Consider the following 17,168-nt stretch of genomic DNA (forward strand, 5'->3'; position numbering starts at 1 on the left):
AAACCGACAGACAGATGGTGCACATAGACACCTCACATGAAAGAGACTGGCAGAGTAGCGACGAATCCCTAGGTGGTCCCTCGTAGTTGAAGGGTGAGGGTTTCTCATCACCGTTGCTTGGCAGCTCGACTTCAACCGCACGGCCACACATGGACATCAAGGTGCCAACGGGCCCGGACCAAGATCAAAGTCGCTATCCATCAAACATGTCACATGCTATGAAAGGGAACAGCTTGCAGTATGGCTTAGGTCTGATCTGTTTTCACCTCATCGTCATGAATCATGACCACTTTCACCGTCTTCTGCAGGTCGTGGACATTGTGTGGGGAGCCAAATCACAGCCCCATGGGTTTTAGAAAATAGATGCAATTAACAATCAGCTCGTTGTTTTGGGGGATGAAGTGGCAGATTTGACCACAAATAGCATTTCTCCAAGGATGGCAAGTTTGTTGTGAGTGTGGAAATACTTCTGTAAGAGCCTGTACTCCATAATGAGACACTAAAAAGCCAGGTATGGGAAATATGTTCAACAGAGTGGTCAGACCCGTCTATTCATCCATTCAACTAAGCAGATTCCTATCCCATTATTATAGAGGTCGCGAAAATCCTGGATGCTGGATACGTTGGTCACAGGTTGTATCCATGTTTGAATAGATTGATGTACCAGAAAAACGACATCAGAAATTCCTCATGTGTACCGTAAATGTTAAAGTGGCTATAAACAATACTTCTATAATAACTATGTATCCTCTTCGGTTGTAGCAAGCTGATTCTTTTCAGTAATAAAGCTCTGAAAACTGCAGATAGGTGAATGTGGTTTCTCTTACCTGTAGCTGGTTAAACTAACTGTTGAACAGGAACTTAAATAGGAAAAGTCCCTATTGTATAAAAACAAACCAAAAGACAGGCTATTTGTTACTTTAGAGTGAACAACACCAGGTCACTGGAAGATAAAATGGCCTGTTAGGAATCTGAGGGTCTGCAACCTTTGCAATGACTGTCTGGGAGGCAATATCCAGAAAGTATACACTACATGTAAATGAGGTTCCACACTATATGCAACCATGGTCTTGAATCAATGAATAGGAATCTGGTCATTTAGAGCTTCCAGTAAATCTAACCTGGATGCACTGAGTGAGGAACCCAGATATGCTGGGACAATATATAAACATAACAGTGTGGGTCCAGTGTGTTGGATTTTGGGGTATTTGCAGAAATGAAATATAAAACTGTATTGTTTTGTTTTCATTAGTGTATAATCACCTGAAACTAAGAACTGTTGTGTTTTCATTTGCTTAGAATGAGCCCTTCATAACTTCATAGGGAGTGGCTCCTCTTTGCATAGTCTGTCGTGTTGCGCCGCCATGTTTCTACAGGAGCCCAGAACAGTCAAACCAAACACTTGGTCTATCGAGTGACTTTCACACTTTTACGTTACCGGAAGGCTACTGTAGTTCTCCGACATGGTAACACCAGCCTCCGTCTACCTTCTGTCGGCCCTAGTAGTGTTATTATTGTAAGAGTGGCCTCTGAGTGAGGCAAACTTATGCGGCAACTTCCGGGTCAGAAAATAGAAGCCAGTGCCTTAAGCTTGCATTCTTTTCAATGGCCATGAGGGGGCAACTCCTATTTGAAAGAAAAAGTCAGAATGTCTATGACAAATTTAGCTTACTTCTCACTTGAATTATTGCTCAGTGAAGATTTTGAACATGACTTTATGGTCTCAATCGCTAGTTTCAAGTCTTTTTCAATACAACATCATGTGAATTTAGTAAATTATGGTCCATTTAGAGTAAAATAGACCAGAAAGAAGGTATGTTTTAGGGCGTAGCTACCTTGTGATTGACAGTTGGCTACCACAGCATTGTCCGGTCTGGACGTTATCCGTGTTTTTCGCAACATAAACCCTTTCACAGTGTGTTTTCACTTTATGAAAGTTAATTGTAATAGTTTGGTTGCCTAAAAATGTCTTATTCAGGACTCTGTTGTACTCTGCTGTACAAACCAGTGAGTGACGTCACGGTGACTACGTCCACTTCTTAAATACAGTCTATGGGTGAACGGCGTTACCACAGTTTTCCACTGAATCCTACACACTCGCCCTTTAACATTAAAGCCCCATTTAGTTTAAACACGTGACTGCCTTTATACAAGGTGGCAATGCTAACCATAGGTAACATTAGGGTGTATCAATTCATTTTAAACCTAAATTATAGCTAAATCAAAGTTTGTTGCAGGTTTTTGTGTACTGAAGGATGAATTGTGGACATGAATATTTAGGATTGATATGCCAGTACAGCTTGTGTGCACAGTGCTGACGGTAACATCTGACGACAGTGAGTGCCCGTGGCAAGAATATGTTTTATGAGCGACACAAAATCTTTTTTTAAAATATGCCCAGTTTTTAATAAGAGATGGTGCATTTTTTGGTTGTTTGTAAATTCATCAGTGGTGTGAGTAAAAGGAAAAAAAGAACATTTGCAAACTGCTAATCTGTTTGAAGCTTTTTCATCTAAACTTGGACGTGTTCAGTCACAGTTGCTGAGGTAGATTTTATACAAACAAGCAAACCCAGATGAAACACTGCCAACAGGTGCCATTTTGTGTGTCTTTATTGTGGACATGACATTACATCTTTTTGAAATGATGTACAAAAGTGTAACAGAACTGAGAATGGCTCAGACGAGGTAGAGCTTTCACATCGGTTGCTGGCATGAAAACTACACGGTATAAAAACAAAAACAACCCGGAAAAATCAAATTAAACAAACGCTCCTGTCTGCCTCTGTCCTCTAATCCTTTTTGAAGTGATAATAAATACAGATACCAACCAAATACATTTGGAATAATAATGTCTTCTAAGGTAAATTAATCATGAAGTTCACAACAAATAAAAAAAAGCAATACGGACACAAATAATACAACTTAAGAGGCATGATAAAAACCCAACCGCAAGAAAAGAACAATGCCTGCCAGCCCCTCTGGGAGGGCCAGCCATGACTAGCTACTGAACAACTCCTACAGTTTAGCAAAGAGAAAGACAATAAACACACTCTTACATCTTTGTGAAAAATGAAGCACTGGTGCACCTAGCATTATCACACTTTCAATGAGGAAACAGAGCTAAAAAAGCCGTAAAAGAACAAATCATTTGTCATTAATATCTATGGAATCATCCTAACAAAAAGCCTCTAAACCAGAAATGACATTGAAGCGTGTTAGCTGGCACCGTTAAAAAGACACTCTTAAAGAAACCTTAGCTAGAGTCGGACAAAAGGAGAACGGTTAAAGCAGTAACCTAGTCTAAGTGCACTAGTAATGCCATTTGGTTTCTACCGCTGTATATAAGGGTTTGGTAAGAGTGGATTACAGATAAACAGTTTATATACAAAGTCACTCCTGCTTCATAGTTTTTCTAAGTCACACTTCGGAGTACAAATTCATAACTGAGGAGTTAATCTTAAAGGGAATTCTGTACAACATTGGTATTAGTACTACACTACCTCGAAGGCTAGAGTATCCGTTTCAAGTATTTTCACTACCCACACCTTCAATATACACATTTGTGTATTATTAGGCATACTCAAGCACACAACATTGTATGCATAACTCAACAACCCACTGGTATAGCAACCATTTCATCATCATGGGAAAAACTGCTGAGGTCTCAGAATAGATGGGAAGTACAGTACTCTGTTTGCTCCGTAATCTTTAACTGTTTTGAAATTTGGATTTTTATGCTTATAAAAAATAAAAAAATGTCTCCACATGTTCCACTCTTGCTTTATATGTCTGAGCTGCTTTCAGCTGCCCTGCTATTCTTCCTCTTTTCCCCCGACGTGTCGAGGCCGTTGAGGAGAAAAAACCAAGCCCAGAACACGAAAACAGCATCCCCCCCCTCCTAGCAATGAACAGTCCTGGCTTCACACCAGCCTATGGACTTAAAAACAGGCTTTCATTGCAAAGGAGTACACAGGAGTTAGTCAACCTCTCATACAGTATGGAGAGGTTTGAAAAGAATGCACATACTCACGCATAAATGCGAAACTCTTACACACACCTGTGTTAAGGCTGTGACGGCTCGACAATTCAATTGGCTTCAAAACGTCTCCATCTCGTCTTATCATACCTGAACTCCCTGGAAGCCTGACCTCCTGACCGCTCTCTGTCTGTCTGTCTCTCTGACCTCCTCACTCTTTCCCTCCCAGAATGCAAATCTTCACATCTCCATTCAAGAAATTAGACCGACAGTATTGGGAGTCTGGCTCATTAGTGTGTTTAAATGCTTTGGTAACAAAATCAGCTCTGCGTCTCTGGTTGTTCGCTATGTCGGACGTGCATGCTGATACACAACGGACATGCTGAATTAATATGTCTGCTTTATCTGTTCAAAGGAAGAGTTTGGGACATTTTGGGAAGTAAGATTGTTCGTTTTCTTGCTGAGATAACACTCTCATGTGTCTCTCCACTAAATATACAACAAGAAGCCTGTTAGCTTAGCTTAGCACAAAGACTGGAAACAGCAGTTAACAGCTAGCCTGGCTCTGAATTTCCATTCTCAAATTGTTTAAGTTGAATAATTTTCAGAGGCATTTTACAAGATTAGAAAATAAACCTAACATTGTGGAGCAGAAGTTTGTTTCTGAATCAGGTTACATTGATGCTGAGGTATGATGTGCTGCTGACAGGCATTTTACCAGAGAGACTGGGTAGGTTTTGGTATCAAAGCGTTCATCACATAAAAACCAACAGGCCAAAGAGTCAGTGTTGCCCTTTAGCGATATGGAATCAAGATGCATCTTTGCTGGTTAACACTTGCAGTACCATATTCTCCTCTGCAAGTGCACAGGTTGGTAGATCTATTTGTGCAATCCACAGCTGAGCCAGCGTCTTCCCGTCGTCCCCGCTGTTTTGAAGTCAAGTCGAACTCAAAGTCAGAAGTGTCGGAGTCGGAAACACTCCTTAATGCGAAGGAGTTATGGAGGAAAACTGCCTCCACTCAGTCCCTTCCTCTTAAATTGACAATAATTGAATGACCATAAAAGTGGTACGCTCATTTATATAGGCTATTAAAAACGCACACTCTTTTTAATGAGCACTAAAGCAGACACCCCCATTAGCGTTCTCTCTCTCTCTCTCTCTCTCTCTTTAAACCTACCTCTCTCCAACTCTCTCTCTGTCCTTCTAATCATCCGCTACACAGACTCAGAGTGGTCATTGCACTCCTAACATTTCACTGTGGAGTGGAGGGAAGTGAGTTTAACACACACGTGCATGCAGACACACACACACACACACGCACGCACACGCAGACAAATGCACATCTTCATCTTCATGAACCCCGAGGAAAAATGAACTTGCAACGCGTCAATTGTCTGTTGAGGAATTGCAGAGCATCTTCTCTCTCATCTCAACTCTGATGATTGGTGTCCTGAGGAATGCACAAACTCTTATACAATAAAGCTTTAAAAAAAAAAAGAAAAAAGAAAGGGAAAGAGGGAGGCAACTACAGCAGCCATGCAATGCAACAATCCTTGATTAAAACGCTAGCAGTTGCATTCAAGTTCAGTTTTTCCTTCGCTTTTCTTGTAAAGCTGCACGAGGCAACCTCACGTGTTGGTACCTCCGAAATGGCAGCAAGAGGTAACTCTTTGAATTTTGAGGGCTTCCATATTCAGAAATCCTTCAAGGTGATGTAAACTACACACAATCTGCTTAATTTTGCCAACCTTCAAACTAGAGAAGCAAAAGATCAATCAGCTTTCGCGCCGAGGACACAACTTTATATTTCACTCTTCAGCTGTGTGCACACCCGACACCTACATTTCTAACTGCAGAATTTCACCAGAAATTCTTCCTGTTGGTAAATAAGACACTCTTCTCTGCCGCAGCCCCACATTGTGATTTTAAAATGGCCGAGCACTGCTGTATTTAGCTTCGTATTAAAAACTACAATAGCCTTCATTGTAGAAAATTCTTCTAAGGGCATTAAAGGATGATGGGTGAAGAGGAGAGGCTCAAAACGTCTATCATGGGTCTTGGGTCCTACTTCCGGTCCTCTGATTTTTAGGAATGGCCGATGATCTTTTCAGGATGTACGATTCCCTGGCTACTCTGGTCCCAAGTCCGGATCCTGGTCTATCAAATGGTCTCTACTGCTGTTGCTGTTGTTGCTGTTGTTGTGGCATTGGTGAGTGTTTGGCAGCCAGCGGTTCTTGCTCCTCCTGGCTCAGTAACAAGCTCCTTGTGTCTGGGTACTGGCTGTTGTCAAAAGGCATATGGTGGACACTCTGGACGTGCGTCTTTAGGTTCCCTTTCTGTGATGCTCGGTATGGGCAGAGCTGGCAGCGGAATGGCCTCTCCCCTGAGGAACACACGCAGTAAGTTCAAAGGTCAGGCAGAGGCCAGAGAGGACGTCATACATGGGATTAGGAGAGGACAAGGCTTTTTAGAGAGTTTTGAATATACAGGGGATTAAACGAGACACAACAATGTAAGCCACGGATGAGACTCTCTGCAGTACAAAAAAAACAAGATGGAGAAGCGAGCAAACACACAGACAAACATAGACACATGGTGGCATTCAACTAGAAATAGAGGAATATTATGCAGGTCGAGAGTAGCATTCACATTACATTTTTTACACCTAATTTCACTTAAAAAGTTAACTTTGCTCCCTTGTGCTGCCGACCCAGATGGACAAACTATTCCTTTCTCGTTCCTGCCATCTGGAGAAATGTGCCACACATCCCCTGTCTGAACAGTCCTAATGTCATCTCCATGTGTTTTTTCTCAATCACCCGGACCACCCTATGCCCCCACACACCCTTCCAAACACACTCGGCACACACCCCGTACTCTCTCTTCTAATTAGACTGACCTACAATGGCACAGACACCTCGGCAAAAATATTTAAAAAAAAATAATTAAAAAAACTCAGCAGCACACACCTGAACAAAACAAATGAGATTGCCATTTAATTGCACCTAATTATCATTTTGATAAATGGAAGAGTATCAAAGCAGGAAAACAAATGACTCCCCGTGCCCCTCCCGCACCCTTCTCCCTGAAGAAGAAACAGGGAAATATAGCTGTTATCATACATCATCAGAAACACAACCGAGAGAAAGAAGAGGAGGGGGTTGGCGGGGTAGGGGGGGTTGAGGAAGAGAGAGATAAAAACTAAAAAGGTATAATTAATCACACAAAATTCAAAAAAAAAAAAAGCAAACAGCTGGAGAGACGGTGAGGGCGAGACGTGAGAAGAAAGCGAGAACCTCCATGACATCGTCCTGCGAGGAAACATCGCTGACGGGACCGGTGCACTACATTATAATAAAGGTTATCGTCACCGTAAAGCAGCGTCAACACTACATCTAATTGGACCCCTCCGCCGCGCCTGCTCCCATCATTCATCGCGTGCGGTAAATCTGAGTCCTATGTGGGTGTGTGTGTGTGTGTGTGTGTGTGATTAATTAAGATGGAGGTGCAGCGTCTAGAACCCGGCTCTCTCCGAATGTCAGAGCAGAACAGATTTACTCCTCGGCTCCACCTCTGTCTCGATGACTGACTCTAACAACTCTTTAAAGACATTAAAGAAACTACAGGGAATGTGTGTTCTTTAAGTTTCTTACATGTTTGTGCTAAAACCCATTTACACTTTTCTGGTCCCTAATGGGGACAACTAGCTTTAAGTGACATTTACAAGCATCTGGTGACTTTTCCTCACCTACTAAAATAACCGATAACCCTTCAAATGTAATTAAGACCAAAAAGTTTTCTTTCTTTTTTTCAATAAGACTTCTGCGGTGTGTATACTGGATACACACAATAATGTCAGGTGTGATCCAGCAGCATATGAGGATGCCAGGTGTTAATGCCAGGTGCCACATGTGACTGTTACACATGAAAAAGAACGAAACAAAACGCTCACAAAAGGATGGGGGGTGCGGGATTGACACAGACACACATGCGGAGGTGAGACATTAAGAATACGAAACATGCAGAAGCGATGAGGGGGCCCAGTGGTTAGCCATCGTGCCACATACTTGTTTGGGAGCCTCAGAAGCGGTGGTGTGAGCGTCAGTACCTCTGTGGAGTCCGTTAAAATCAAACCCAACTGTTGGCGGGAGAAGGAGGATGGGGGGTGGGGGAGGAAAAGGAGGTGGAGGGGAGGAAGGGGAGGAGGGCATTCGGTTAAAAGCTCTACCAGATCCACACAAGCATTTTTCTTTCTCCTTGCACCGCCACCACCACCACTAACCCCCCCGCACACACTAGCATTTGCCACCAGCACCCTTGCTAATAGAGGGGAGCTGGCAGTGATGATGGTGATGGTGATGATGATGATGGCGGCGATGATGTTGATGGAACCTGGTGGAGGCAAGTCAGTGATTTAATATGACGCATATTAATAGAGGCCTCGGGGTGGCTGGCCTTTTCTGCGTGTGCACGTCCATGCTGAAGACAACCGTCGGTGACAACATTAATTACAGCTTCTGCGAGTGTTTACAGACCCTATGCATGGGCGTGTGTGTGTGTGTGTGTATGTGCAGGGCTTGGGGGGAAGCTGAGCGCTGCATCACTTACCATTTGGCCTCTGTCACTTAGAATCACTGGCTGTGCCACATATCATTCACACTCTCTATAAAGAAGCTACTTATCTCATTGTCTACTGTGATCACTGCCGGGTCCGCTTGATGGACATGACAGCACGGGAGAGGGAAGAGGAGGAGGAGGAGGAGGAAGGGGGAATTGAAGAGGGAGGAAGGTAGACAAATGGGAGAGGAGAGGAGACAAAAGTGAGAAGGACAGACGAGAGGAGAAAAGGTGAGATGAGAGGAAAGAATTAAGGAAAAGGGGAGAGAAATAGTGGTGGAGAGACCTAATAGGTGGGTAGAAAAGAACAGGTGAGATGAGACAGGAGAGGAAAGAACAGGTGAGCAGAATAAATGACAGGAAACAGGAGAGGAAGAGGAGAAAAGATGAAATGAAAGAGGAAGAGGACAGGAGGAACGGTGGGACAAGAGGAAACAAGAGATGAGAGGAAAAAAGAAGAGGAGAGGAAATTAAAGTGCACTAAGGAAAAGTAAACAGGAAATGGAGAAAGTGGAGGAAAAGGCAGGATGTCTAAATCGAGCTGTTTCGTAAATGGCGTCGGGACGCATGCAAATGGATTCATAAGGTTGGCGTGGACAAATGCTGTTCTGCTTCATTAGAATGCGCAATTCCATCTCTCTAATTGACATGTGATTAATAATGTATACAATTTGTCACAGGTCAGTATCCGGAGCAAATCATGTTTCAGTTTAAAAAATAGAGACAGCTGCCCAGCCCAGGGCGGGTGAAGGGACTCACAGACTGGCTGTCACACTCAACTGAACAAAAAAAGATCTGTTTTGATTTATTTTGGAGAATGCAGGGGACGCAGTGGACGTATGGAGAGTCGGACGATGAAATATCGTCGAGAATGTGAATCCCCATGCATATATTCTCTATATCTCATGTGAGTGTTTCTGGGTGAATGAATAGCGGCCAGGGGGATGATGATGTGCGTGCACAGGTGGCGCGGGAATGACTGTTGAAGGAGTGGCCAAAGAAGTGGGAACATCTAGTGAGACATGAATAATAGTGGAGGATGCTCCACAGGACTGTTCTTACGTACGGTATGCTAAATTGTCATTGCTGTTTCTTGTTCGCTGAGGTTGTTCGTCTATGTCTGTCATACCCTGCCCTTTTACATAATTCTACAGTTTTTGTGACTCTTGCTGTTTGGGGGGGGTGGGGGGGGGGGTGTTACTGCATGTGTTGACATTGAAAACTAATGTTAAAGGACTCAATTGGTCTGTTTGGAGACCCAGGGCCCTATATTAGCACAAAAACAAACATACCTAACATTGTTTCATCATACTTGATACGTCATGGCTTCTCCTAATTTGCAGAGAATTTGCTTGAAGACATGATTCATGCTGACATGATTGTGTTTTGTCACCTTAGTCATATGTGCACGCTCATTTTGTGGGTTGCTGCTTAAATACCTTTCTACATATTGGGTTTTAATAAGGTGAGAAGTAAAGGAAAGAAAACATCAAAGGGAATTGCTTGATTTTGCAATTATTATTATGATTATTTACATACAGCAGGGGGAGTCTATGTGATCCCAAAAATGAGGAGGTAAGGCCGATTTCACCAAAGCACAAGGGTTTAAAGTTGTGATTTAGAACGCATTTCTGTCAGGTGTTTCCATTAATTCCACCGAGCCTCTGGAAGTACGCGTACGTATGTAATCTGTGTTCCTGTGGCTGTGTTTGTGTGTCACCGTCTTGTGGCTGTATTTACCTGTATGGGATCTCATATGTGTACGCAGGTGGCTGGGCTGACTGAAACTCTTCCCACACTCATGGCAGAAATACTGTCCCTGCCGCATCAGAGACCTCAGCATCCCTGATGACACACACACACACACACACACACACACACACACACACACACACACACACACACACACACACACACACAGAGAAACATACGATTAAGCAAGATACCACAGAGCAAATCTCAGTACAGTTCAATCACAGGTTCATTATAACAGTGGTCAAAACAGATATGGATCAAATGCAGTCTATTCTTTAAACACTGGTGAGTTAAAGCAACCTTTAAATATTGTTCCGTATCAGTATTTCGTTCTGGCTACACCCATTTCTATTTTAGAAGATCATATTTTGCCAATATTTTACGGAAAATGTAAAGAAAAGGTACATGTTCACATTTAAATGCTAGTGTGTGCTTTGTATTCCTGTGTGATATTTCACATGTGACTTTTTCTTCGAGGATGTCCACCTTAGAAAAAGGTGGACATCAGCAACAGTTTATTCCGAGGCGGAAGACGCTTTCAGATTGAATGACGGCGTAAAGGTCAGTAATGGGCAGAAAGTGAGTGGGTGTACGTGTATAAGCTCAGAGCCTGGCTGCAGCGGTGGAGGTGGGTAGCGTCAGTAGTGGACTCGCGCATGCAGACATCATTAGTATGTCTAATGTGTCATTATGAGCGGCTAGCTCCAGGGGCTGGACTGCAGCTGTCACACAGCATCATCTCAGAGGCTGACAGCCAGACACACACACACACACACCGCATAAATTACAGGCAATTAAAACGCCCCGGCTGTGATGTGCCCGCTCCGCTGCCCGTGTGTCACATGTCAGGTGTGTGTGTGTGTGTGTGTGTTTTAAGAGTTGTATATGCGTGTGTTTGGTCCGAGGGAGGAAAGTGAGGCATGGACTGGCTACACACACACACACACACACACACACACACACACATACACACACACTCATAATGACACAATGACACCGCCATTACATGCACAAGTCCGATTTACATGTTAATGGCCTTAATAAATGGCAAAAGAAACTTGTTGAATTTTGATGACTTCAAATCTCGTAAATCCTGTCACCAGACATGACACGTGTAAACGAGAAATCCGAAATGTTTTTCTCTCAGTCGGTCTCCTAGTGGAGGCGGGGAAAAGATTACATCGTTGTTAAGTTGCTTTACTTTCTTGCCCTCTCAGTGTTCATGCAAGCCTTTGAATGTTCTTGAAGCTTGCTCTCCAGTGTTCATAGCGGATACAACAATGCAAACTGGATGCATTTACCATCCAGTATTATTGCAACAATTCACTGAAGTTATTCTACCTGAGATGAACTAACTGCATTTTAAATTAATATCATGACACTCATGTGATATCAAAACCTCCTCAAAGTAACTGTACACCTGGGCACACCTTGCACTTCTTGTTTCAATGCTATAATGCCTAACAAGAACATATTTATGCTAATTGCAGGTAAACAAATTAAATGCAAAACTTTATTTCAATTTTTTGAATAGAGCTAAACCAATACATCAGCAGGCCCATATATATCAGCCGATATCAGCTTGTTGAAGATATACTGTTATCAAAAAACGCAAAGTTGTGTCATTACATAATTTGTCCACTAGAGAGCACATCCAGGTTGATTTTTTTTTAACTGTGAAATGTCTCGTTCAGAATGTTTCTTTTTGGAATAAAAACAAACATTTGAATTCAAATGGATCCGTATTAGATTGTATTAGATTAGGTTAGATCAGATTGTATATTGTCTATGTAAAAAAAATATTGTTGACTGATATATCATCATCAGATTCTCATAACTCCCAAATATCAGTGTCAGTGTGTGTGTGTGATTGTGTGATTGTCTGAGTATGGTCAGAGCAGCTGGAGCCACAGAGGAAAAGAAGGTTTTAGGTTCAAAGATAGTTGGATCCATTTCATGTCATTGCGACCACTACCAATACACACACTCATGCACAGAAACACACACACACGTACACGTGCACTCCTGTGACCTCTCCTGCTGACAGATAACAGGCCTGGGGGTTTGGTGGTGCTTTCGGTGAGGGGGATTCCTACGACACAAACCCCCGGCATCATCAACACCCACAGCATTAATGCTGGGCATATACCTGGGCAGTGCCCAACAGTTGTGTGCATGCTTGTGTGTGTGGAAAGTGCTGGGGATTGGAGGGACACAGCAGGACAGGGAGGACAGGGAGGACAGGGAGGACAGGGAGGCGGAGGAGGTGACAGAGAGTGTCTCTGGCAGCCCGACTGCTGGCCTCTGGATACTCTACTTCTACTCTGGGCCGCCAGCCCTTCTCACTGATGCACTAATGAAAGACAAGACAGAGCTGGACGGAAAACACAAGCAGACACACACACACACACACTCGTACACATATTACAGGGAGAAATGGGAGAAAGACTCAGTTGCTCAAAAAAAGGTCACTTTATAGCATGTGACTCAAAGGGCTAAGGCGGATCGTGACGAAATGCGCCTGGACGGGTGACAGCGATGTCACGCGTCTGCTCTGGGGCTGTTGTCTTTGACCTCTGGCTCCATACAGCCCCACTTGACCTTAGAGACACAACCGAAAATGGGCAAATAATACGCGTGTTCGGTAATGACCATTTCCAAAGCAGCTGGTGGGGTAATTATTCTGTCTCATCTCTCTCTTTGCCTCTTATTTTCCCTCTCTCTCGCTCCGTTTTCACCTCCCTCCATTCGCATCTGTGCGAGTCTCTCGTCAGGCAGAGCCCTGACCTAAACAGTTTGTGACAGCTTTCTGGGAGAGTGGAGCTGGAGACTAGGCATGCCTCGCAGACCTGAGAGTAGCAAAGGTTCTCTCACGTCTCTCACATGAAATTAGAAAAAGCAAAACACACACACACACACACACACACACACTCATTTTGCATCTCAAAACCCAAGCACATATGGACACACATGCACGGACACACATGCTGCCCCAGATACATCACATCCCACAAACGTGTAAAGCACACGGGTGCGTGCCCATTTAATGGATCTACTCTTCATTATTCAAAAAGCTTGTCAGAATCGAGCAGTACGTGTGTCCGTCAATCACTTTCTGCCAGATGGCGAGTTAGTGTGAGAGAGGGAGTCGGCATGTGTTAGAGAGGATAAATACACACGCTTAATTGAATATGGCTCATACGTTTTGGATCTATGTTCTACTGCGGGTGTCTTTTCCTGGTTTAGCCTGTCGAGTTTAGGTCATTTTACTCATGACAGCTCAAAACCAAATGCTAAGTCACTGGAAAACATTTCTCCTCAACTCCTGACATTTGGCATTTTCTCCAAAGCAAAGATCCTGATGACGAGGGATTTAACAGGACTTTCTCCTATTCCCAACGATGGTATTACTAGGACTTAAACAAAAAAACACACAATTTGGGTTTTCTACACATTTTTCACATGTATATAAATCAACGAATTGAACAAAAATTGTAATTGCTCCCTACCAGTGGGATCCATCAGTGCATTGGCTGCACCCCAGCGGTGGTAGAGGGACGCCAGCTCATGGGGGTTGTAGTTTTTGAGGAAGCCGAGGATGTCAGTTGGCATCTCTGGTGTCTCCGCGATTGGCTCCTGCTTCACATCTCCGCGAGCCTCGGAAGGCAAAGATGTAGAGAAGGAGGAGGAGGACGAGGAAGAATTCACCAGGGTGCCCCCGTGTGCCTGGGAGGCTCCGTAGTTGTGTCCTGCTGTGGAGCTATGAGTGTTGGTGCTGGGCCTCGTCGTATTAGCCCGGCCCTGGCCGTGGGAGTTGGAAAGCGGCTGATGAGGGGAACCCCGAGCTCGGCTGTACTCTGCTAGGCCGTGTTTGCTGGACAGCATGAAGCCAAGGCCCTCTTGGGGCATCAAGTAGCGGTCAGCAATCCGGGACGCAGTAGCAGAGCTGGGGCTTGGGGCTGAGGAACATGAGAGGGCGCCAGTGCTCTTCTCCATGGAGCTGGAGGAAGACGATGGGCCTCCCCGAGGGTACATATCCGTTTTGGGTCTGAAGCGAGACTGTTGACTCTGGTCCTCCGTGTGTCTGACGCTGCTGCTGCTGCTATTGCTGCTGCTATTGCTGCTATTGCTGCTGCTGCCTGGCCGGACTGGGACTTTCCCAGCTTTGGTGCCTGAGGTGGATGAGGAGCCCCTGGAGAACGAGGAGGATGGGGTAGAGGAGGATGATGATGATGGCATGGCTGCCTGACTGGCTGGCCTGCTCTTCTTCAGAACCTCGCTGGAGTAGGTTGGGGGTCGGGTACGTTGGGCACGCATCAGTGGAGGCAGCGGTGGGCATTCCTTCCCCTCCAGGACTGGCGGGGGACCAGTGCGTCTCCTGGAGGATAACGAGTTATCCCTGGAGCCCTTGGAGCTGTTTTTCAGGGCCCATTTAGGAGCCAGATTGGAGCTGCTGCTGTTGATGCGGTGAGCCACGGTCTGGTGCATCCAGAGCACCTCTGGGTAGCGGGTGGAGTGGGAGCAGAAGGAGCACTTGTGGCTTGGGAGGCTCTTCCTGTCCTGGGTTAGGGTGGCTATGCCCCTGCAGCCCTCAGCCCTCACACACAGATCCACGGGAGTCAGGCCGGGATTGAGCGGGGAGGATCGAGCTGAAAGGTAAGCAGGGGGGGACGCAGAGTTGCTCAACCCCTGTAGAAGAGCTCTCTTCAGCTTAGGATAACCACTTGGGGTGCCTCTGTCCGAGCTGGAGCCGGGGCTGGGAATGGGGCTGGGTCTGTCTCTGGGGTCAGCCGGGTGTTGGACATGAACATGAGTCAAATAGGCCTGCAACTCTGAGGCGACAAAGTCACAAAGGCTGCAGATGTAAGGCTTCTCATCTGTAGGGAAAAAGGAAAGACAACAGAAAGGTCAATGACTGCAACGAAAATGATCTACATTATACTCTTCCCTACTGCCAGCTATAAACCGGAGTTCATTACTCCAGCTCACTGTGCCAGATTCATATTGTTCCATCCAGATGTAGGTTTGCTGAACAGCCACCAGGCTGCAGTATTGGCCAGTATTTCCATATCTCTCCTCACCTCAACCTATCCTGAAATAAAACTATTACTTCTACTATTACAAGCACAATAAACATATCAACAGAAGAATAAACAATGAATAATTATATCCATCATCAATTAGATATCGTTTTAAGGATTTGATGTTTGTTCAATGATTCATAATGATGCTGTAATAGTTATTATGTTCAGATGTCTCAGAGAGTTGTTGATCCATCACTATGGTAATGGTTGGTAATGTATTATGGTCCATATGGTGCGAGACAATCACACCATGATATTAAACAGCACAGTAGAGTTGAATCAACACAGTCTGACAAATTAAACAACTGGGCTGTTATAAAGCTTAGTATTAAGTTGGTTTAATCATTGTAAAGGATTCATTGTTTACTCATATTGCTTCCTGATTTCTGAAGTGCAGCTCTGTGAATTCCCCACAAGATGGCGTCTGACCAGTCTTTCTTTACAAGTGAATGTTACTGTTGTCCCTGGAACACTTTAAATCTCCCAAAGTGTTACAGTTCAGGAATTAAGAGAATAAAGATACAAATAAAAATAGGTATTGTGGTAGTAGAAGAAGTTGTATTCATAGTGAAAGGTTATTAAATGTAAAGTAATCCCCAAGTTTAAAACCAGAGGTTTTGAACATAAACCCTCAAATTAGCCAGAGTCTGGGTCATTCTATCATCTTACACGCACATACATGCACACACTCCAACAGATCAGACTCTGTAAGTATCACATTATGGTACTCTCCACTACTCCTCTTGTTCACAATAACACCAGTAACATGCCATCTGTTTTTCATTTGGCTTCCTGTTGGCAGCACTAGCCAACACACACACAGCTCAAACTCTGCCAAGGTGAAGCCCTGGTGCTGTGCAGTCCTAGTGGGGCGGCTAGTTAGACTGGTGTGTCCTGTTTATCAGGCCACTATCGGTCTTTTGTTATTTAGTTATTGTTATTGAAAAAGTCAAAGAATTGAATAACCTCATCATAAATAGCTTCACACTCAAAATATTTTATTGCTCTTCTATAGAAAGTCCAATCCTAAATCAGAACTGATTTGTTGATCAAGTTGGTATGTGCCTGCACACTGTCACTTATCATCTACATCCACAAAAAGTACAGCTGTGAGGGACATCAGAGTATTCGCAACTATAGCGTCCTCTGAGTGTCTCTTTCCCAATTGCCTGCCTCCCTCTCCATCGGGAGGTGACTCTATAAATAACCAATCCCTCAGACGTCGGTCGGCCAGCCTGGCTGGCTCAATGGTAAGAAGAGCGGATGAGTGACAGTGGAAGTGTCACAGGAGGTAACCTTAGAGATTAGGAAAGAGTCAGAGGGGGACAGGGAGAAAAAGGGATGGACGGACGGACAGAAGCCATCTCGACAAGAATACTCGTCTGGTAAACACTGAATTCTTTAAAACGTATACATAGGCTGGCTTTGTCACAAATATAAATACATTTCATCAAAAGAAATGCATCAGATTCTATCTCATTTTACAATGTCCCTTGATGTTGCAAGGTTTTGTATCTGATACATTTGTACATAGTGTATATGTTGAGCTGAAAAGATCCTGTGTCCCAAATGCAATTTCTGAAATCAGACACCAGGGTGCATGTGGGTTGGAAGAGAGTGAATAATATACAGTACATGTATTATTATAAGTTAACCACGCCTTTAACTGCTGGAGTACAGGACTATTATAATGCTTCATAACTAATAATTGGTTGTTATCAAAAAAAACAAG

General features: G+C 44.0%; 1 protein-coding gene across 4 annotated transcripts in view; it reads right to left on the minus strand.

The window, feature by feature from the left end:
• Positions 1-299: 299 nt before the first annotated feature.
• Positions 300-17,168, minus strand: part of LOC116399150 (zinc finger protein 516) — a 46,626-nt gene continuing 29,757 nt past the window's right edge. For 3 of the 4 annotated variants that reach the window (XM_031876071.1, XM_031876073.1, XM_031876072.1), the window contains 3 exons: positions 13,862-15,229; positions 10,338-10,442; positions 300-6,363 (listed from right to left, as the gene is read on the minus strand). In XM_031876071.1, coding sequence (XP_031731931.1) covers positions 6,152-6,363; positions 10,338-10,442; positions 13,862-15,229 — 1,685 coding nt within the window. In that variant the 3' untranslated portion in view covers positions 300-6,151. Of the gene's footprint in view, positions 6,364-8,047; positions 8,119-10,337; positions 10,443-13,861; positions 15,230-17,168 lie in introns of all 4 variants that reach the window. The other variant, XM_031876074.1, reaches the window with a different exon arrangement.

The sequence above is a fragment of the Anarrhichthys ocellatus genome, unplaced genomic scaffold, assembly GCF_004355925.1.
Source record: "Anarrhichthys ocellatus isolate YVR2014 unplaced genomic scaffold, GSC_Weel_1.0 scaffold103, whole genome shotgun sequence".
Classification (NCBI taxonomy): Eukaryota; Metazoa; Chordata; class Actinopteri; order Perciformes; family Anarhichadidae; genus Anarrhichthys; species Anarrhichthys ocellatus.